The sequence below is a fragment of the Penaeus vannamei genome, chromosome 15 (assembly GCF_042767895.1).
Source record: "Penaeus vannamei isolate JL-2024 chromosome 15, ASM4276789v1, whole genome shotgun sequence".
In the NCBI taxonomy this organism is placed as follows: Eukaryota; Metazoa; Arthropoda; class Malacostraca; order Decapoda; family Penaeidae; genus Penaeus; species Penaeus vannamei.
Window position 1 is genome coordinate 31,247,502 of NC_091563.1, and position 15,790 is coordinate 31,263,291.

Sequence of the window (15,790 nt, forward strand, 5' to 3'; positions counted from 1 at the left end):
TTTATGAACATGTGAGTAAAGTTCAAAGCTGTCGTGTCGAATGTTGCGGATCAAGTAATTATTCAAAAACGAAGGTATTGATAAGCAAAGAATTCAGATTATAATGGAGAGAAGGAAAAGTAATGTGCATATACACACAAGCACACACACACACACACACACGCACCTCATGCACACACACACACACACACACACACACACACACACACACACACACACACACACACACACACACACACACACACACACACACACACCTCACCCTCCAGACGCGTACACAAATCCACATAAACCCCGGGAATAATTGATGCAAAATGACAGCGAGAGAAAAAAAATGTGTATACACTTTATCACTAGTAAATATATTACCTTATATTCTTCAGTGCGTTTTTTCTGTTTCACAAAAGAAACACAGTCAATGAACATACAAAAAAGTGACAACATATTTCATCATAATTTCCAATTAGTTTAAATTTTCATTTTTAACAGATCATAAGAAATGTACCATCATAAATTAACAATTAAATAATGCAGAAAAAGAGGAATATGTGAAGTGATTTTGTAAGGAGTGAAAGAAAGCTTAACATGTCGGGAAAAAAATCATGGGTGCGGGGAAATTACCTGTTTATCGGTCCTTATATTCTGTTCAAATTAAATAAGAAAAAAAGGAAACATAACTAAGCGTTCCATTCAGTACAGAGTTTGGAATATAATTTCATACTAATCCTGAAAGAGACACATCGATAGAACAGCTACTGAAGTGTCTTGGAAAAAATGTCTTTTTTTCTCTTATAGTTCTTTAGCATTGTAATTTTTCAAAATATCTAAGACTGCAGTAACAGCGGCAAAAATAAAGCATTTGAGGTATTGTGACTGCATAACGTTTATGGTCTGACAACAAAGGTTATATGATTAATCAATATCTTTATCATAACTCTAAATGTCTGTAGATATTACTGTTAATACAGCATTCCAAAAAAAGAAAAGAAAAGAAAAAAAATATGTACAAAGTTTAAGATATCAGTACAAGTCACATTTACGTTTGAATTATTTTTCTACACGTATTTACATGTGCCGTAAAAGTAAAGGCTCCCAAACAAGTAAGTAACTGGACTGAGAAAAAAATCTAAGTAGAATTATATCGCTTATGTTTATCCTCGGAATCTACTAACGTGATCTTAATACTAAACTGGTTGTTCAGTCTCGTTCGAGATGAGCGAGAGAAACTGCAATGCATTTCTTTGATTAATAATAATAAATCGAAATACAGAGCGTACTTCGATACTTCTCTGAAATATAATAAACATATTTATAAAGGAAATCGTTTCTAAATGTTAAATGAGGAAAACAGGGCCAGTCTATTATGTGAAGTTTGGGAACCTCTACCATTAAGCCATACAGGGCCATTCGTACCTCGGTTAAGACGAAATAATTTCATTACTGACAATTCATAGACTTGGTTTGGCCTTTCATTTCGACATGTGTATATATATTGAACACTTAGATCTGTAGACAGTCTATGCTAATTATCTACAAGCATTTCCGTGATAATAATTCATTAAATGAATCTGTCCATAACACACAACAAAACTACTCAATTACCACACAAGTCTATAAATTGTGCGTCAAACATACAGTAACATTTTAAATATATTACAAGGAACATGTAGTAATTCCAGCTACCAAGCCTAATACACCGTTTTTCTGAGTATAAATTGCTACCTTTAATTCAACTAAACAAAGCACATGTTGCCACAGACTCCAAGGTTAACATGTCTTTGTAAATCATGAAAGGGTGACTTTATAGCGTGACGCCAATCACCAGTTCTCCGAGGATTCACTCAATCCTCAGGTGACCATCGGCGATAAGCGTTATCGTTTAAATATCAGCAATCCATCCAGAATCAAGTAATGTTACATAAATATGAGGTGAACTAAGCTGAGTTCGCAAGGACGGGCTGTATGAAAAAATGGGTGCTGACGATGATGTCTGTTATTGATATGTATGTAGAAACTGTGTGTGTGTGTGTGTGCGTGTGTAAATTGCTCGCTTTCGTGCATGTACTTCGCTGTGTTTGTGCCATCGTTTGCCAAACATTAGGTTGAATCCTCGAATGGATTGCTCATATCAGCTTCTGCTTGTCTTAGCGTCAGAATAAATGTGTCTAAAATCCATAATAATGGATCACTGATATATTTCATATCAATGAGAGATTCTTTTTAAGGCTTCCAGTGAAGCATTTATTCTGGCAGGGGTCTGATGAAGCATTTTTAAACTGAGCAACGCATTTAAAAGCCTTCAGAGGCAGAAGCACCACAGTTAAAACGAAACCACTGTTACCATAAAACACCATCAGCTGGAAGGCCACAGACAACAGAAAAGAAAAACAGGGTTATATTGTGATATTTCTTAATCCTACTAAAATTATCTGAAAATATCAATGTATATTAGCAAAAGATATAACTGAAAACAAAGAGGTAAAATATTTGAGACTGCTGATCATATTCGACAAAAAATAAATGTGATTTATACCAAAACCTGCATAAATTTACACGGATATGAAGTTTAGTATCCTGCCTATTCTCCGACCAATCCTTAGCAAGAAAATTGATAACTCTCCCTTTAGGGTACTACGTCTTTTTGTGAAAAATAAAGTATTTGGCGACAGCACGTTTCATTTACCAAGAAAATCATATATTAGTTTTAAACCTGCATAACATACATACTGCGTGCCAGCTGATTAAAATGAAAAGAGATTTGACAAATCGGAGAAATTTAGTCCAGATAAAATTTCCAGTTTTGTATTCCTTGATACTGGGCAAATTTTAACACCAAATGCAAATGTTACTTTTCTGTTCATTCAAATGTCTCTCAATCATTCATATAATGTCTAAATGTACTCAATGCACTCACCTTCCTTAGTACTAATACATCTAATCATCAACTGAGAGTAATTTTTCATATACCCTTCACATTCATATGAACTGCATAGTAATTAGAAACTATTATCAATGGCACCACGAAATCAATGACACCCAGCAAATATCAATTTTTCATACATGGACAATTGAATAAATAAGTCAGAACTGAATAAGAAATATGCAACTTACAGAATGATCTAACGATAATCGGTATTTAAAATCACTTAATGAATTTTGAAGATATGATGCATGGGGGAAATATGGTTATATAATACCGTCAGGCCTATAAACTGTAATCTTTAACCATCATGATAAATACTACTAATGTTATTATTCCCCATCAGAAAAATATGAAAAAAATAATCACACACCATAGAGAATACCAATAATGAACGAGCGGACACCAATACGCCCCATAACTAGCTTAACAACCGTCTACGTACCATGGTGAGGAAAATGCCGAATTCAGGGTTCATGTTGATAGTGTCACCATCCGTGAAAGTGAAGTTTTTCCGACGCTCTTTCTTGCAGGCGTGGACGACGGCGATCTGCTGGGCGGCCACGGAAAGGACGGGCAGGGCGATGCGGTTGAACTCGTCGAAGCAGCCCCATGACCCCGACTGTGCTAGGCCTATGGAGTGTCTGTATGTTAGTTGATGGGTCATCTGTGAAGGGTTGGAGGGTATACACTGTGGCGAGGGTGTGGTGAGGGTGAGGGGAGTTTAGGAAGAAAATGGCAGATCATTTGTGAAGGGTTGTGAAGGGAATTTAGAAAGAGAATGGAAGATTAGTGAAAGGTTTGGGGTGTGTACTATACTAAGGGTGAGTGCAATTTTGAGGAATAGACGACGTTAGGAAGAAAGCACATATTAATAAGGTGTTTTAGTAAGGAGTGAAAACCGCTATTTTGATAATGATGGCTCATTAACGAAAAGCAATACATCATGAGAGCGAATCGAGTCAGCAAAAACATACTCTCTATAGAAAAAAAATACTTTGCAACAAGAGAAAAAGAAAGTATCCAGCCATCTTACCTTTATAAATTCTTCCAAGGCCGCGGTAGTCCATCTGATCCGAGCAGTTGAAGACGACCACATATTTGCCAAGAGTCTTCCCCATGTCCTTGGTTGTCTCCGTCTTGCCCGTTCCTGCCGGCCCCGTGGGACACGCGCCCATGCTCATGCTCAGCGCCTGGGCCAGCGTGATGTAGCACCTACAGGGTGAAAGAGGTCAAGAAACATTGCTTTTGTATGTTCTTTTCCTGATATGTCTATCAATAACTATATTTATTTTAGCATGTGTGTGTGTGTGTGTATGTGTGCGTGCGTGCGTGTGTGTGTGTGTGTGTGTATGTGTGTGTTTGTGTGTGTGTGTGTGTGTGTGTGTGTGTGTGTGTGTGTGTGTGTGTGTGTGTGTGTGTGTGTGTGTGTGTGTGTGTGTGTGTGTGTGTGCGTGCGTGCGTGCGTGTGGGTGGGTGTGTGTGTGTGTGTGTGTGTGTGTGTGTGTGTGTGTGTGTGTGTGTGTGTGTGCCCGCGCGCGCGTATCTGCGTGTGCATGTATGTGTATGTGTGTGTATGTGTATGTGTATGTGTGTGTTTGTGTTTATGTATGTGTGTATGGTTGTATATGTTTATGTGTGTATGTGTGTGTATGTGTATGCGTGTGTGTGCGTGTATGTGTGTGTGTGTGTGTGTGTGTGTGTGTGTGTGTGTGTGTGTGTGTGTGTGTGTGTGTGTGTGTGTGTGTGTGTGTGTGTGTGTGTGTGTGTGAAGAATATAGGCCTAGTGCACTTCATGTCAGTACATATAATACTAATTTCAGTACACGCATACCAAATAACACAAAAAATATAAAAAAAATAACACAAATTACAAAGGATCATCTAGCTATCACAAATCTTCACCTTTAATAATATTCGTCATCAACCACAGGGATACAATATATAAAACGGCAAGCTATCAACAAACCAACGCTTATTTTGAAATCTTAATAACATATCACACACCTGTCTGTCAGAGGTGTGATAACGAGTCGCTCCGTACAACCCACGAACTCGTTTTGATAGAGGAAAGTGACGTCAGTGAGGACAATGTTCGTTTTATCGACATCCTCCCTGAAATACACGCGACTCTGACGCAGCCAATCAAAGTCCATCACAGAACGCACGTTGTTTCGACACTGCAACAGGGAGGGTATGTATAACAACTAGTTATTGAATTATTGAGGAAGAGTGAGTTAAATATATGCATTATGCAGTTAATGTGTTACTTATTAATAACTGGAATTAATTAATTACTATGGGAAGAGTGTCTAATAACTATAATTAATGAGATAGTAAAGTAGGGAGGGTGTGTCTAATCAATGAATTTAATGAATCGCTAATAGAGGGAGGGTGTGTCTAAGGACTGGATTCAATAAAGTATTATTAAATGGAAGGGCGTTTCTACTTAATCAATATAATAAAGTGATAGTGCAGTGTAATAGATGATAGTTTAATAATGGATTAATAAATGATTAGTAAAAAATAATTTTGAAACATTTTCGTTCAGATTACACCGTTCACTTATCAATACTCCATACAAAATATAGACAAACACTAAGAAAGAAATACGAATTAATAAGAACAGGGGTAGCAATATCAAGAAGGAGAAAAATGTGAAAGGGAGTAAGAAGAAAGAGAAGAAAAAAATTCTCACGCACCCATGCTCGATGAATAAGAATAATGACAAGATGAGAAAGAAGAAGAAACAGAAGAGGAATAATACTAATAGGAATGAGATTAGTAAGACAAAAAAGAAGAAAAAGAAGAAACAAGTAGGATGAGGAGGAGGAGAAGAAGAGAAAGGTGGAAGGAAATGAGAAGGAGAAGAAGAAGAAGAAGAAAAAAAAGCAGAAGCAGAAGCAGATGAGGAGCAGAAGATGAGGAAGAAAAAATCTCTCCTCACTTACTCATTTTCATACATGAAGAAAAGAAGAAAAAGGGAGGAAAGGAAAGAAAATAAACATAAGGAAAAGAAGAGGAAGAGGAAGAGGAGAAGGAGGAGAAAAAGAAGAAGAGGGAGAAGAAGACAACTTTCTCCTCGATCACCCACATACAAAAATACGAAAAGAAAAAGAAAGGGAGAAGATGGAAAAAAAATCTCTCGTCACTCATCCACCCAGCCTCATACAAGAAGAAAAGAAAAGGAGGAAAGAAGAAAACAAAGAAAAATAGAAAAAATGAAGGAAGGATGAAAGAGGAAGAAGAAAAGGAGAAAAGATGAAGAAAAGGAGGAAAAATGAAAGAAAAATGGAGGAAAGACGAAGATGAAAAGGAGAGAAAAGGAAGAAAAAGAAGAAAAGGAAGGAAAAATGAGGAAAGGAAGAAGATAAAGGAGTAAAAAGAAAGAAGAAAAGACGGAAACGAGGGATAAGAAAGAAGAAAAGGAGGAAAGAAGACGTACATGAAGAAGATAAGAAGACAGAAACCCCTCAGTCACCCACCCACACACCCCCACACCCTCACCATACTATCGAAGATGTCCCTCTGGTGGATGTGGATGGTGATGAGGGTCTCGTATTTCGTCCTCTGCACAGGTTCTAGGTCGCGCGTCGTCTGGTTAATGAGCAGGTTGAGCAGGTCGAGGAAACGGTTGTTCATCTCCGGCATGACTCGGCGGTCGGCTCGGGCCTGCGTCAGGGCCATTTCCGAGTCACGTGTCCAGATCATCTGAAGGCCCAGGATTCCGACCTGAAGCGAGCGAGAGGTCAGGTTAGGGCAGGAATTTCTTTGGGAGAATTTCAACGAAAAGGGGTTTCATCATTAGAATGAATATTGGAAACTGCTTTTTTTCATTATCGTTATTATTATCTGGACATAGTTTAGGAAATTCGACAAATGAAACTGAACATTAAGATAAATATCACAAACTCTACTTGTATCATCATTAATTAGCTAAATAATCTACCTAAACTGTAAATTGTTCAGGAAAGTGTTAAGGGCTACTGACTTTTACTTCAGGAAATTCGACGAGGAAAATAAGCCATTAAAAAGTGAAATCTTTTACCTGAGCTGGAAATTGCTCCAGAAAGCGTAGGACGTTTAGATCCGGGTCCTGTATCACGTGATGAGCTTGCCTGATGATCCCGTGGACAGACTGCTGGGACATCTGGAGTAATTTCATAAGCCATAGTTCCACACTCCCTTCGGCGCGGACTGACTTCTCGAGCTGGTGGTGAGTCGACAAGAATATTAAGAATATAATGCAGTGTCAAAAGTTAGTGTGATGTAATTTGTATATATCGGCTGTGTTTTATTTATTGTTTTTCATTTGACTTCTTTGTACAGCCCTTATGTCAAAACTGTACTTCGTTCGGATGGTAATCGAGTAATGGACAATAAACAGATGAAGAGATATAAATGGACACGCATGGTCTAACAATGAAACCAAAACAGATATCCACACAAACGAACGCACACACAAATCTACATAACACAACCAGCAAGCACGCACGTCTCTTGATATGGCCATATCTCCGCATCTTCTCTAAATCAGCTTTTCAGCTTGCCCTTTTCCTGCATAACTTCTCCCTTATCAGTACAATCTCTCCCATTTCAATATAGCCTCTCCCTCACCTACACAATACCCTCACCAATACAACCTCTCTTCCTTCCTCACCTGCCCAACCTCCCCTCACCCCTCCTCACCTGCACAACCTCCCTTCCCTCCTCACATGTACAACCTCCCCTCTCTCCTCCTCACCTGCACGACCTCCCTTCCCTCCTCACCTGTACAACCTCCCTTCCCGCCTCCTCACCTGCACAACCTCCCCCTCCGACGACGAAATAGCAACTATTCGGTCGTAATCCTGGTCATGGAAACGGACGGTCTTGGTGTTGTCGAAGATGGAGAGGAGGTGAGCCTGGATGGTGTGCGAGTCCGAAGCCTGGCCGAGGATCTCGAGCAGCGCCGGGTCCGAAACGAAGAAGAAGCGCGGGAACATCAACCGTTTTTTCTCGAGGTATCTGAACGGATGAATGAAGTGAGAATTTCTTGTTAATGTTCTTAGAAAGGAATGAATGTGTATGTACAGTATGTTTATAATTTAATTGACTACTATTTTCACTGACACTATCATCATTATCACTATTATCACCAGCATTAGTATCGTTATCACAGCAATAATATCACTATCAGCTTTATTATCACTTTTACCATTATCAGCACCATATTTACTAACATAAAACCCAACCCTAATATAATTGCTGTCATAATTCTTACCCTGAGAGGCTCTTCTGGCAAACCTCCAACTGGTCTTGCAGATATGGCAACAGTTGCTTCAGCATGTCATCTCCCACGCAGCATGTCACTACGTTGGGGTTGTCATGTGCTCGTGCCATAATTTTTTGCCAGTTCTTGTCAATCACATAAAATCTTGAAAGGAAAAATGCAAATTAACGTTTTTAAGACATTGTGTGTAGCATCTGTATCAACCATGTTTTATATAACAAATGTCTATATAGATTTTATTTTGTAGATCAGTATTTCACAACCTGCAATGAAACCAAACCATTGGTTATTATCTCACGTTTTGATTTCTTTAGGCAATTGTTAGCTTATTATTTTATACGTATTTATTCAATGTTTGCTCTCCTTTGGCGACTGATAGCCAACCTATTGGTTTCTTTAGCCAGTGTTTATACATCGTTTGTTTTCCTTTGGCGATTGTTAGCTCACCTCTTGGCTTCCTTTGGCAGTTGTTTGGCAATGTCTCCGCCCACAAACACAGCCTCGAGATACACCCACAGATTCTGGACGAAGAGCCACCTCTCAAGGATCTCGTTGGTGTTGGACAGATCGCTCACCCACTTCTGGATCTGCTTTCGGAATGGGGCGTTGTACCTGTTCGAAGTTCATTGTAAATGTAATGTACGATTATCACGGAAGGGAATGGTTTGATGTGATGTGAATTAAAGCATCTGTTATGGTATGTTTTTTTTTTTTTTTATAGAAAGGCTGAGTATCTAAAGGGAGTTGGAATAAGGAGACATCCCCAAAAAAAGAAAATATAAAATAAGGAAATATAAATAATACTGTTGTTCAGTTCTATAATGAGTTTCCTTCGTAGAAACACCTCCATGGTGATCAACTGAGCATAACAAGCTAAATAACATACTGAACATAATTAATGGGTGGTTATTGTTATTTAGAATAATGAAAATAGACGAAAAGCTTTACAACGAGCTAGATACCAAATTAATATAAAGTTAAAAAAACATAGTTGTTAAAAATGAGCCTGTACCTGTACTAATTAGTAAGCACTTGTACATGGCTAAAAACTAACACAGAAGACCAGAGCCATTACATACTACTACATCTGAAACGATAAAAAACATACGGGTCAGAAAAGCGCATTTAGTTATGTTACCTGTTCGAGAGCAGAGAGCCAAGGACCATGAGCGAGTCCTCCAGCTGCGTGATGACCTCGGCCGTCGTGTCCCCGCGCAACAGGAGCTCCCCTCGGTTCTTGAAGGTCGAGAAAGTGAGGTCGTGTCCGGCCCACTCGTTGGTCACGATCCTCAGCTTGGCTTCGATGTCCTTCTCTTTCACGGCTGATATGCAGATGTCCTGGAAAGTGTGCGAATTAGAATGATTCATTAAAAAAATGGCGTATTAATTTCCCTTTTGTACAGAATTGATTCATAATATAGATAAATGAAATTTCCGTAAAAAATATATTAAGAAGACAGATGTTTAATCGCAATGATTTTACATCTCCCTAAACAAGAACAATCATGCTACTACTTCGAAAACCGAGGATATTCACCTCGATGTCCTCCTTGAACTGCAGCAAGGGGGTGTCCATGATGTTCCTGAGGCAGAAGTTGTCGCTGTCCACCTCCAGCGGCCTGCTGATGACCTCCGCGATGCGCTGCCAATGACGCGGCTTCATGGCCTTGTTGGACATGAGTTCGAGGAGAGGACACATGTCGTTGAAGTCGTCGATGGTCTTCTTGAGGGTGTTGAAGGCTGGCCATTCCTTCAAGCCCTTCGGGAGCTTTCGGCATCTGTGGAGAGAGGAAAATTTCTGATGAGTGCCTCGTGGAAATCTAGTCTTATCTTCATTTTTTCATTAAATGTGCTTCTATTTTCAAAATCTGATGTTGATAATTTGTGTTGCTACAAAATATTGGTAAAGATTAGAACAATTTTATGTATGAAATGGAACTGCTGGAACAGGACAGGTCTGTTTCTGTCGTGAAAGTAATTTCTACAAAACACACACCTGTTTTGGAACTCCATTAATTCATTATTGATATCCTCGATGTTGACTTCGCCCCAAGGGATGTCATAATAAGAGCTCACGCGATCGATGACGTCATTATAGAGTTTATAGAGCTTCTGGAGGAGGTTGAGTTCCTTGCGGATCTGTCCCAGCTCGGGGAACTCCGAACGGGGAAGACGGAACAGCTCCTCGCCCACGGAATAGCTGGAGTGTTTTCGCCACAGGGTATCGAAGCGGTTCTGTCAGGAATGCGTTACGTGGGATTTAGTGAGATCGTTGGAGAAGGTATAGGGTATCATTTAGAATGGGAATATGATGTCCATATTATGTTCACTGGCATTGAATCATGCTCTTTGAATGGGTATTAGGAATGAACATCGAGCGCAATCTGTACAAAATCCATGCCTCCATTACTGCCTTCCATCATTATTTCCCAAAGCCCCAAAATGGGTGATTATTACCTGGGCAATAATGAGCCTGTCAGAAGCATCACGTGGGTCCAGTCCAGGCACCATCGGCCCCTGAGCTCGATAGTCATGGACGAACTTGTTGCAATCTTTCTTGAATTGTGCAACGTTGTGGATGAGCTCATTCCTGCAATGAAGATGAAAAAATAAATAAATAGATATATTATTTTAGTTCTTTGTCACAAGATTTTCAAAACGGATTTAATTCTGTATCTGTATTCCTTTATCTGTCTGATTCAATCTTAGTTCTTTATCTTGACACGAAATTCCCTTCTATAACAAATTTTCAAAACGGATTTCTTTCTCTCTGTATCTATATATCTATCTATCAATCTATTTACATTTGTTATTAGAAAGATCTAAAATACGAGCAGACGTCTGACCTAAAGTAAGGCTGGACGCGTGACAGCAGGTTCTGGACTTCGACAGCCTGTGCGAGAACCTTTTGCCAAGTGAAGCGTAAGTTGTCGACTCTCTCGGCCTCTTCTTGGGTCAGTCCGAGCTCGTACTTCACCAGCAAGCCGAAGGACTCCTGATAAATAAGGTATTGTTCGATTATTTAAAAAAATGTCCGATTATTTTGAGATAGATAGATAGATTAGATATATAGATAGAGAAGAGAAGAGATGAGAAAGAGAGAGAAAGGGAAAGAGAGAGAGAGAGAAAAAGAAAGAGAAAGAGAGAAAGAGATCAAGAGAAAGACAAAACAGAAAGAGAGACAAAACAAAAAAAAATCACACAACAAAGAATAACCTTCCCCCCCCCCCACCACCACCTTCGGCATCCCTCATCCAACCTCACCTCGATCGGATCAATAGCATCATCCATATCCAGTTCCAAGTCCCGAGTCTTCCTGAGGATGTCAATGGCGCTCTTGATGTCGTCGAGGTCCTTGAGAGGGCGTTCGAGGCGTCGGGAGAGCTCGTTCAGCTGGGCGAAGAGGCGCTCCATCTCCTTCATGTAGGTGGTCTTGAGGGCCTCGCCGTACTTGTCGACCCAGAGGGAGGTTTCCTTCACGAGGGCGCTCTTGAGGTTGTCTGGCGGTGGGAGACGAGGGGTTGGAGGTTTAGGGAGGTTTTTATTTGTTTATGTGTGTACTTATTGATATATTTTTTCTTATTTGTTTTATCTAGTTATTTAAGTGGTGGAATGCAGGCTTTAAAATCTCAATCTCTGCCCCTCTCAGCCAAATCAGCTGAGTACTGGCATTAGTTGCTTGGGTCAAAGTCGGGACCTCATCGTAGCATTCCGGATCAGTATGCGTGTTCCTCTGCGGACATGTCCCCTGCCTGCACTCGGATATCGGACCAACTTTGAAGAGATTTTAGATAACATGACTAGCAGTATCTATAATGAGACTCAATCCAGGGGAAATGGTATTAAATCTAAAGAACGGGAAAAATATCAACTTTAATGTAATAGTATTAATAAAGTTATAAACAAAAGGACTCGGTGAAGGCAGCGAAGAGAGAAAGCAAAAAAAAAATAATAATAGTAGGTATAATAATGGTAATCATGATGATGAAAAGGATATGAAAAAGAGAAGACTATGATGAAAAAAACGAGACACAAAGCACGAGAATAGTGAGGAATTATACTACTACTACTTCTACTAACAATAACAATGCTGATACAAAAACAGCAATGATAATAATGATTTAAAAAAATCTAACAGAACCTCCACTCCCTAATAAAAAAGAAAAGAAAAGAAGGAAAAAAACGCAAAAAAACAAACAAACAAACTCACCCGTACTAATAGCCAGCGCCCCCACCCGATACCGCGAAGGCTCCCGTCGTATCTGCTTATCCAAGTTCACGAAACTTGTGAGTTTCCTATCGTAATCCTGCAGCGAGGGGGAGTGGCTCGTAAAGTCCCGGATGGCTTGCTCCTTTTCCGTCCGCCACAGATGGTGATATCGGTCCCACGCGGCGAAAGTGTGGTGGACCTCCTGGAGAGTGAGACAGGGATAAGGGGTGGTGTTGTTGCTTTTGTAGTAATGGTGGTAGGGGTAGTAGAAATGGTAGTAGTGGTAGAAGTAATAGCAGGTGTATTATTATTATTACCTCCACCATTACTACTGTTGCTATTTCAAGTAAAACTAAATAGATTCCTACTTTAATAAGAATGAATGAATACAAATATCAATAAATACAGAGTAAAGAGATAGACAAATGAATGACATAAATAGATAAAGTAAATAGTAAAAGCTGATAGAAAGGAACAAACAAGCAATTACTAAGGGAATACACAAATACATAAACTGAAAACTAAGAGAATAAATAAACATAAATGAATGAATTAGCAAATAAAAAGACCAAAACCAATAGAAATAAAGATGAATTAATGGATGAATAGACCAACAACGCGTATAAATAAGTATACAGATACATCGATAAGTAAACAATAAAACAGACAAATAAAGAAATTAACAAACAAACAAACAAATGAAAACGAAATCACAAAAGAACACACCAAAACAAAAACAAACTAAAGTATATACAAACATCGATAAATCAACACGTAATATAACAAAAACAAGTAAACAAACAAAACGAAAACATAAGACATGCCTCATAAAAGACAAATCTATTATCAAACAAAAAACAAAGACAACAATCAAACAACAGCCAAACGAAACAAAAAACAAACAAACACCTAAAATTAACTACAAGCAACTTAAACAAAAGAACCAAAGAAACTAACTAATCAGAAAAAAAAATATATATCGAATACACAAAACATACCTCACCGAAAAAAATAGACAAACGCAAACAACTAAACTTTAGAGTAAACTAAAAATAACTTAAACAAAAGACAAACAAAGAAACCGACCAACCAACACACAAAAAAACAAATACACCAAACATTCCCCACCACACCAAAAACAACATAAAAACAAAAACATATGACTTTCGACAAAAGACAAACAAAGAAACAAACCAACCAACCAACAAACAAAAAGAAATACACAAAACTTACCCCACCACACCAAAAAACAAACAAACACAAAAAACAAACAGACCAACAACCCCACTTACGTTCTTCGTCGCCTGGAACGAATTGGCCATGTGACTCATGACCTTCGAAACATCTTTGCTCTCGAGGACGTGCGTGTAGTAGTTCTTAGACATCGCCGGGACTTCCATGACGTCACTGCGGTTCCTCCAGGCCCGGCGGCGCGCGGAGGGAGTCAGTTCGGGGCGCTGTGGTTCTCCGGCCTGGTTCGATTATATTTTGTTATTGTTTGCAATTGTTTGGTGTTTGTGGTTGTTTGGTGTTATGGTTGTTTGGTGTTTTTGTTATTGTAGAATGGAGGAATGTTTTTTTTTTTTTTTTTACATATTGGCAGGGAGATCTGAATAGATGTATATTTAGAGTTTTCTGTATTTTTTTCGGTGAAAGGGGAATTGTATAAACACATGTGAAATATACAGACAGTTAGATGTATATTAATCCCACAATCACACACACAAGCACAAACACACACACACCCTTATACTCCCCCCCCCCCCCCCACACACACGTACACGCTTACCCCCGCTCCCCCCCAACACACACACGTACACACTTATACCCAGCACCCCCCTCCCCACACACACAAACGTACACACTTCCACACACACCCAGACCCTCACACCCTCTCAACACGACGCGTGAGTAGCCTGAGTACTCACATCCTCCTTGCGACAGCGGACCCACTGCGAGACTCCTTTGGCCGTCGAGAGGATGATTTTGGCCACCTTATTAATGGTTTCCTGCACTTCCTCGAGGCTCGGGGACACCTGGACACCCGGGGACACCAAGGACGCGCTCAGCTCCACCAGGGGGACGCTCAGGCCGGTTTCCAGCTCACCTGCGGCGTGTCCGCGGCTGCTCATTTCGCCTGCGTTGGGTGCGGGTTGGGGGTTATTGGTGGCGTCGGTGGGGGTTATGGCGGTAATGGTGTTTGTGGTACTTATGGTAATAATGGTGTTTATTGTGTTTATTGGTATTTATAGTGTTAAATGTGTTTATGGTGTTAATGATACTTATGGTAATAATGGTGTTGTGTTGATTGGCATTAAGTGTTAAATGTGTTTATGGTGATAATTGTTTTTGTGGTGTTAAAGGTGTTTATTGGTGATAATGATCTTAATGGTGTTTATAGTGCATACGGTGTTGATGTCAACACTTACTCAATGTTGATATTCGAGCTTTGATGTTACCCACATTACACGTCAGCATAACATGCATGAAAACACGTGCACGAAAAAATGAAGACAAGAAACAACTACGAACAATCAACTTATATACATCCCCATCTATGTGCACATGTATGTATTTAACTACAAACACACACACACACACACACGTTGATGACGAATGTTATTAAAGGTGAAGATTTATGATGGCTAGATGATCCTTTGTAATTTGTGTTCTTTTTAGAACTTTTCATGTGTTGTTTGGAATGTCTGTCCTGAACTTAGTATTACATGAACTGTAATGAAGTGCACTAGGCCTATATTCTTTAAACACACACACACACACGCAATCTACAACACATCAGATCCCGACTCACTCATTGCATAATCCTCCTTACCCTGCGACCGGTTGCCTGACACACTCGTATGCTTTCGAATGGAGTCCAGCGCCCCACGAACGGACTTTACCAGAACGTCCAGCACGCGCCGATGGTAGGTCTTGCGGAGGTCCCTCGCCGCGGCTTCCACCTGGCGCGCGTGAGGGAAAATGAGACGTCTCTTTTCCGTGGATTCGTATGAGGAGGAACGTGTGTGCGTTTTAGATTGTTTGGGTATATGTGTGGTGTTGATGTTATTAGTAAAGAGTACTTTTGTTTTTGTTTATTGTTAGATAGAGAGTTGCTTTATGATAAATAGAAAGAATAACGTTCTCTCTCTCTCTCTCTCTCTCTCTCTCTCTCTCTCTCTCTCTCTCTCTCTCTCTCTCTCTCTCTCTCTCTCTCTCTCTCTCTCTCTCTCTCTCTCTCTCTCTCCCTCTCTTTACCTATCTAATTATATATCTATATCCGTCTATATATCTATCTACTTTACTATATTTCTATCTATCCATCCATCTATCTATCTACATATCTACTCATATATTTAGCTATCTTTCTATCTGTCTGCCTGCATGT

The 15,790-nt window shown here is 39.6% G+C and overlaps 1 protein-coding gene across 1 annotated transcript in view; it reads right to left on the reverse strand.

Annotated features, from left to right (window-relative positions):
* Dhc1 (Dynein heavy chain 1) overlaps positions 1-15,790 on the reverse strand; it is a 79,977-nt gene that overhangs the window by 39,100 nt on the left and 25,087 nt on the right. The window contains exons 22-39 of the mRNA XM_027365012.2: positions 15,236-15,365; positions 14,331-14,539; positions 13,695-13,874; positions 12,403-12,604; positions 11,457-11,692; positions 11,039-11,187; positions 10,650-10,782; positions 10,189-10,427; positions 9,730-9,970; positions 9,331-9,530; positions 8,640-8,804; positions 8,184-8,336; positions 7,720-7,927; positions 6,969-7,130; positions 6,428-6,652; positions 4,928-5,100; positions 3,957-4,135; positions 3,366-3,553 (exon numbers count right to left, since the gene is read on the reverse strand). Coding sequence (XP_027220813.2) covers positions 3,366-3,553; positions 3,957-4,135; positions 4,928-5,100; positions 6,428-6,652; positions 6,969-7,130; positions 7,720-7,927; positions 8,184-8,336; positions 8,640-8,804; positions 9,331-9,530; positions 9,730-9,970; positions 10,189-10,427; positions 10,650-10,782; positions 11,039-11,187; positions 11,457-11,692; positions 12,403-12,604; positions 13,695-13,874; positions 14,331-14,539; positions 15,236-15,365 — 3,372 coding nt within the window. The remainder of the gene's footprint in view (positions 1-3,365; positions 3,554-3,956; positions 4,136-4,927; positions 5,101-6,427; positions 6,653-6,968; positions 7,131-7,719; positions 7,928-8,183; positions 8,337-8,639; positions 8,805-9,330; positions 9,531-9,729; positions 9,971-10,188; positions 10,428-10,649; positions 10,783-11,038; positions 11,188-11,456; positions 11,693-12,402; positions 12,605-13,694; positions 13,875-14,330; positions 14,540-15,235; positions 15,366-15,790) is intronic.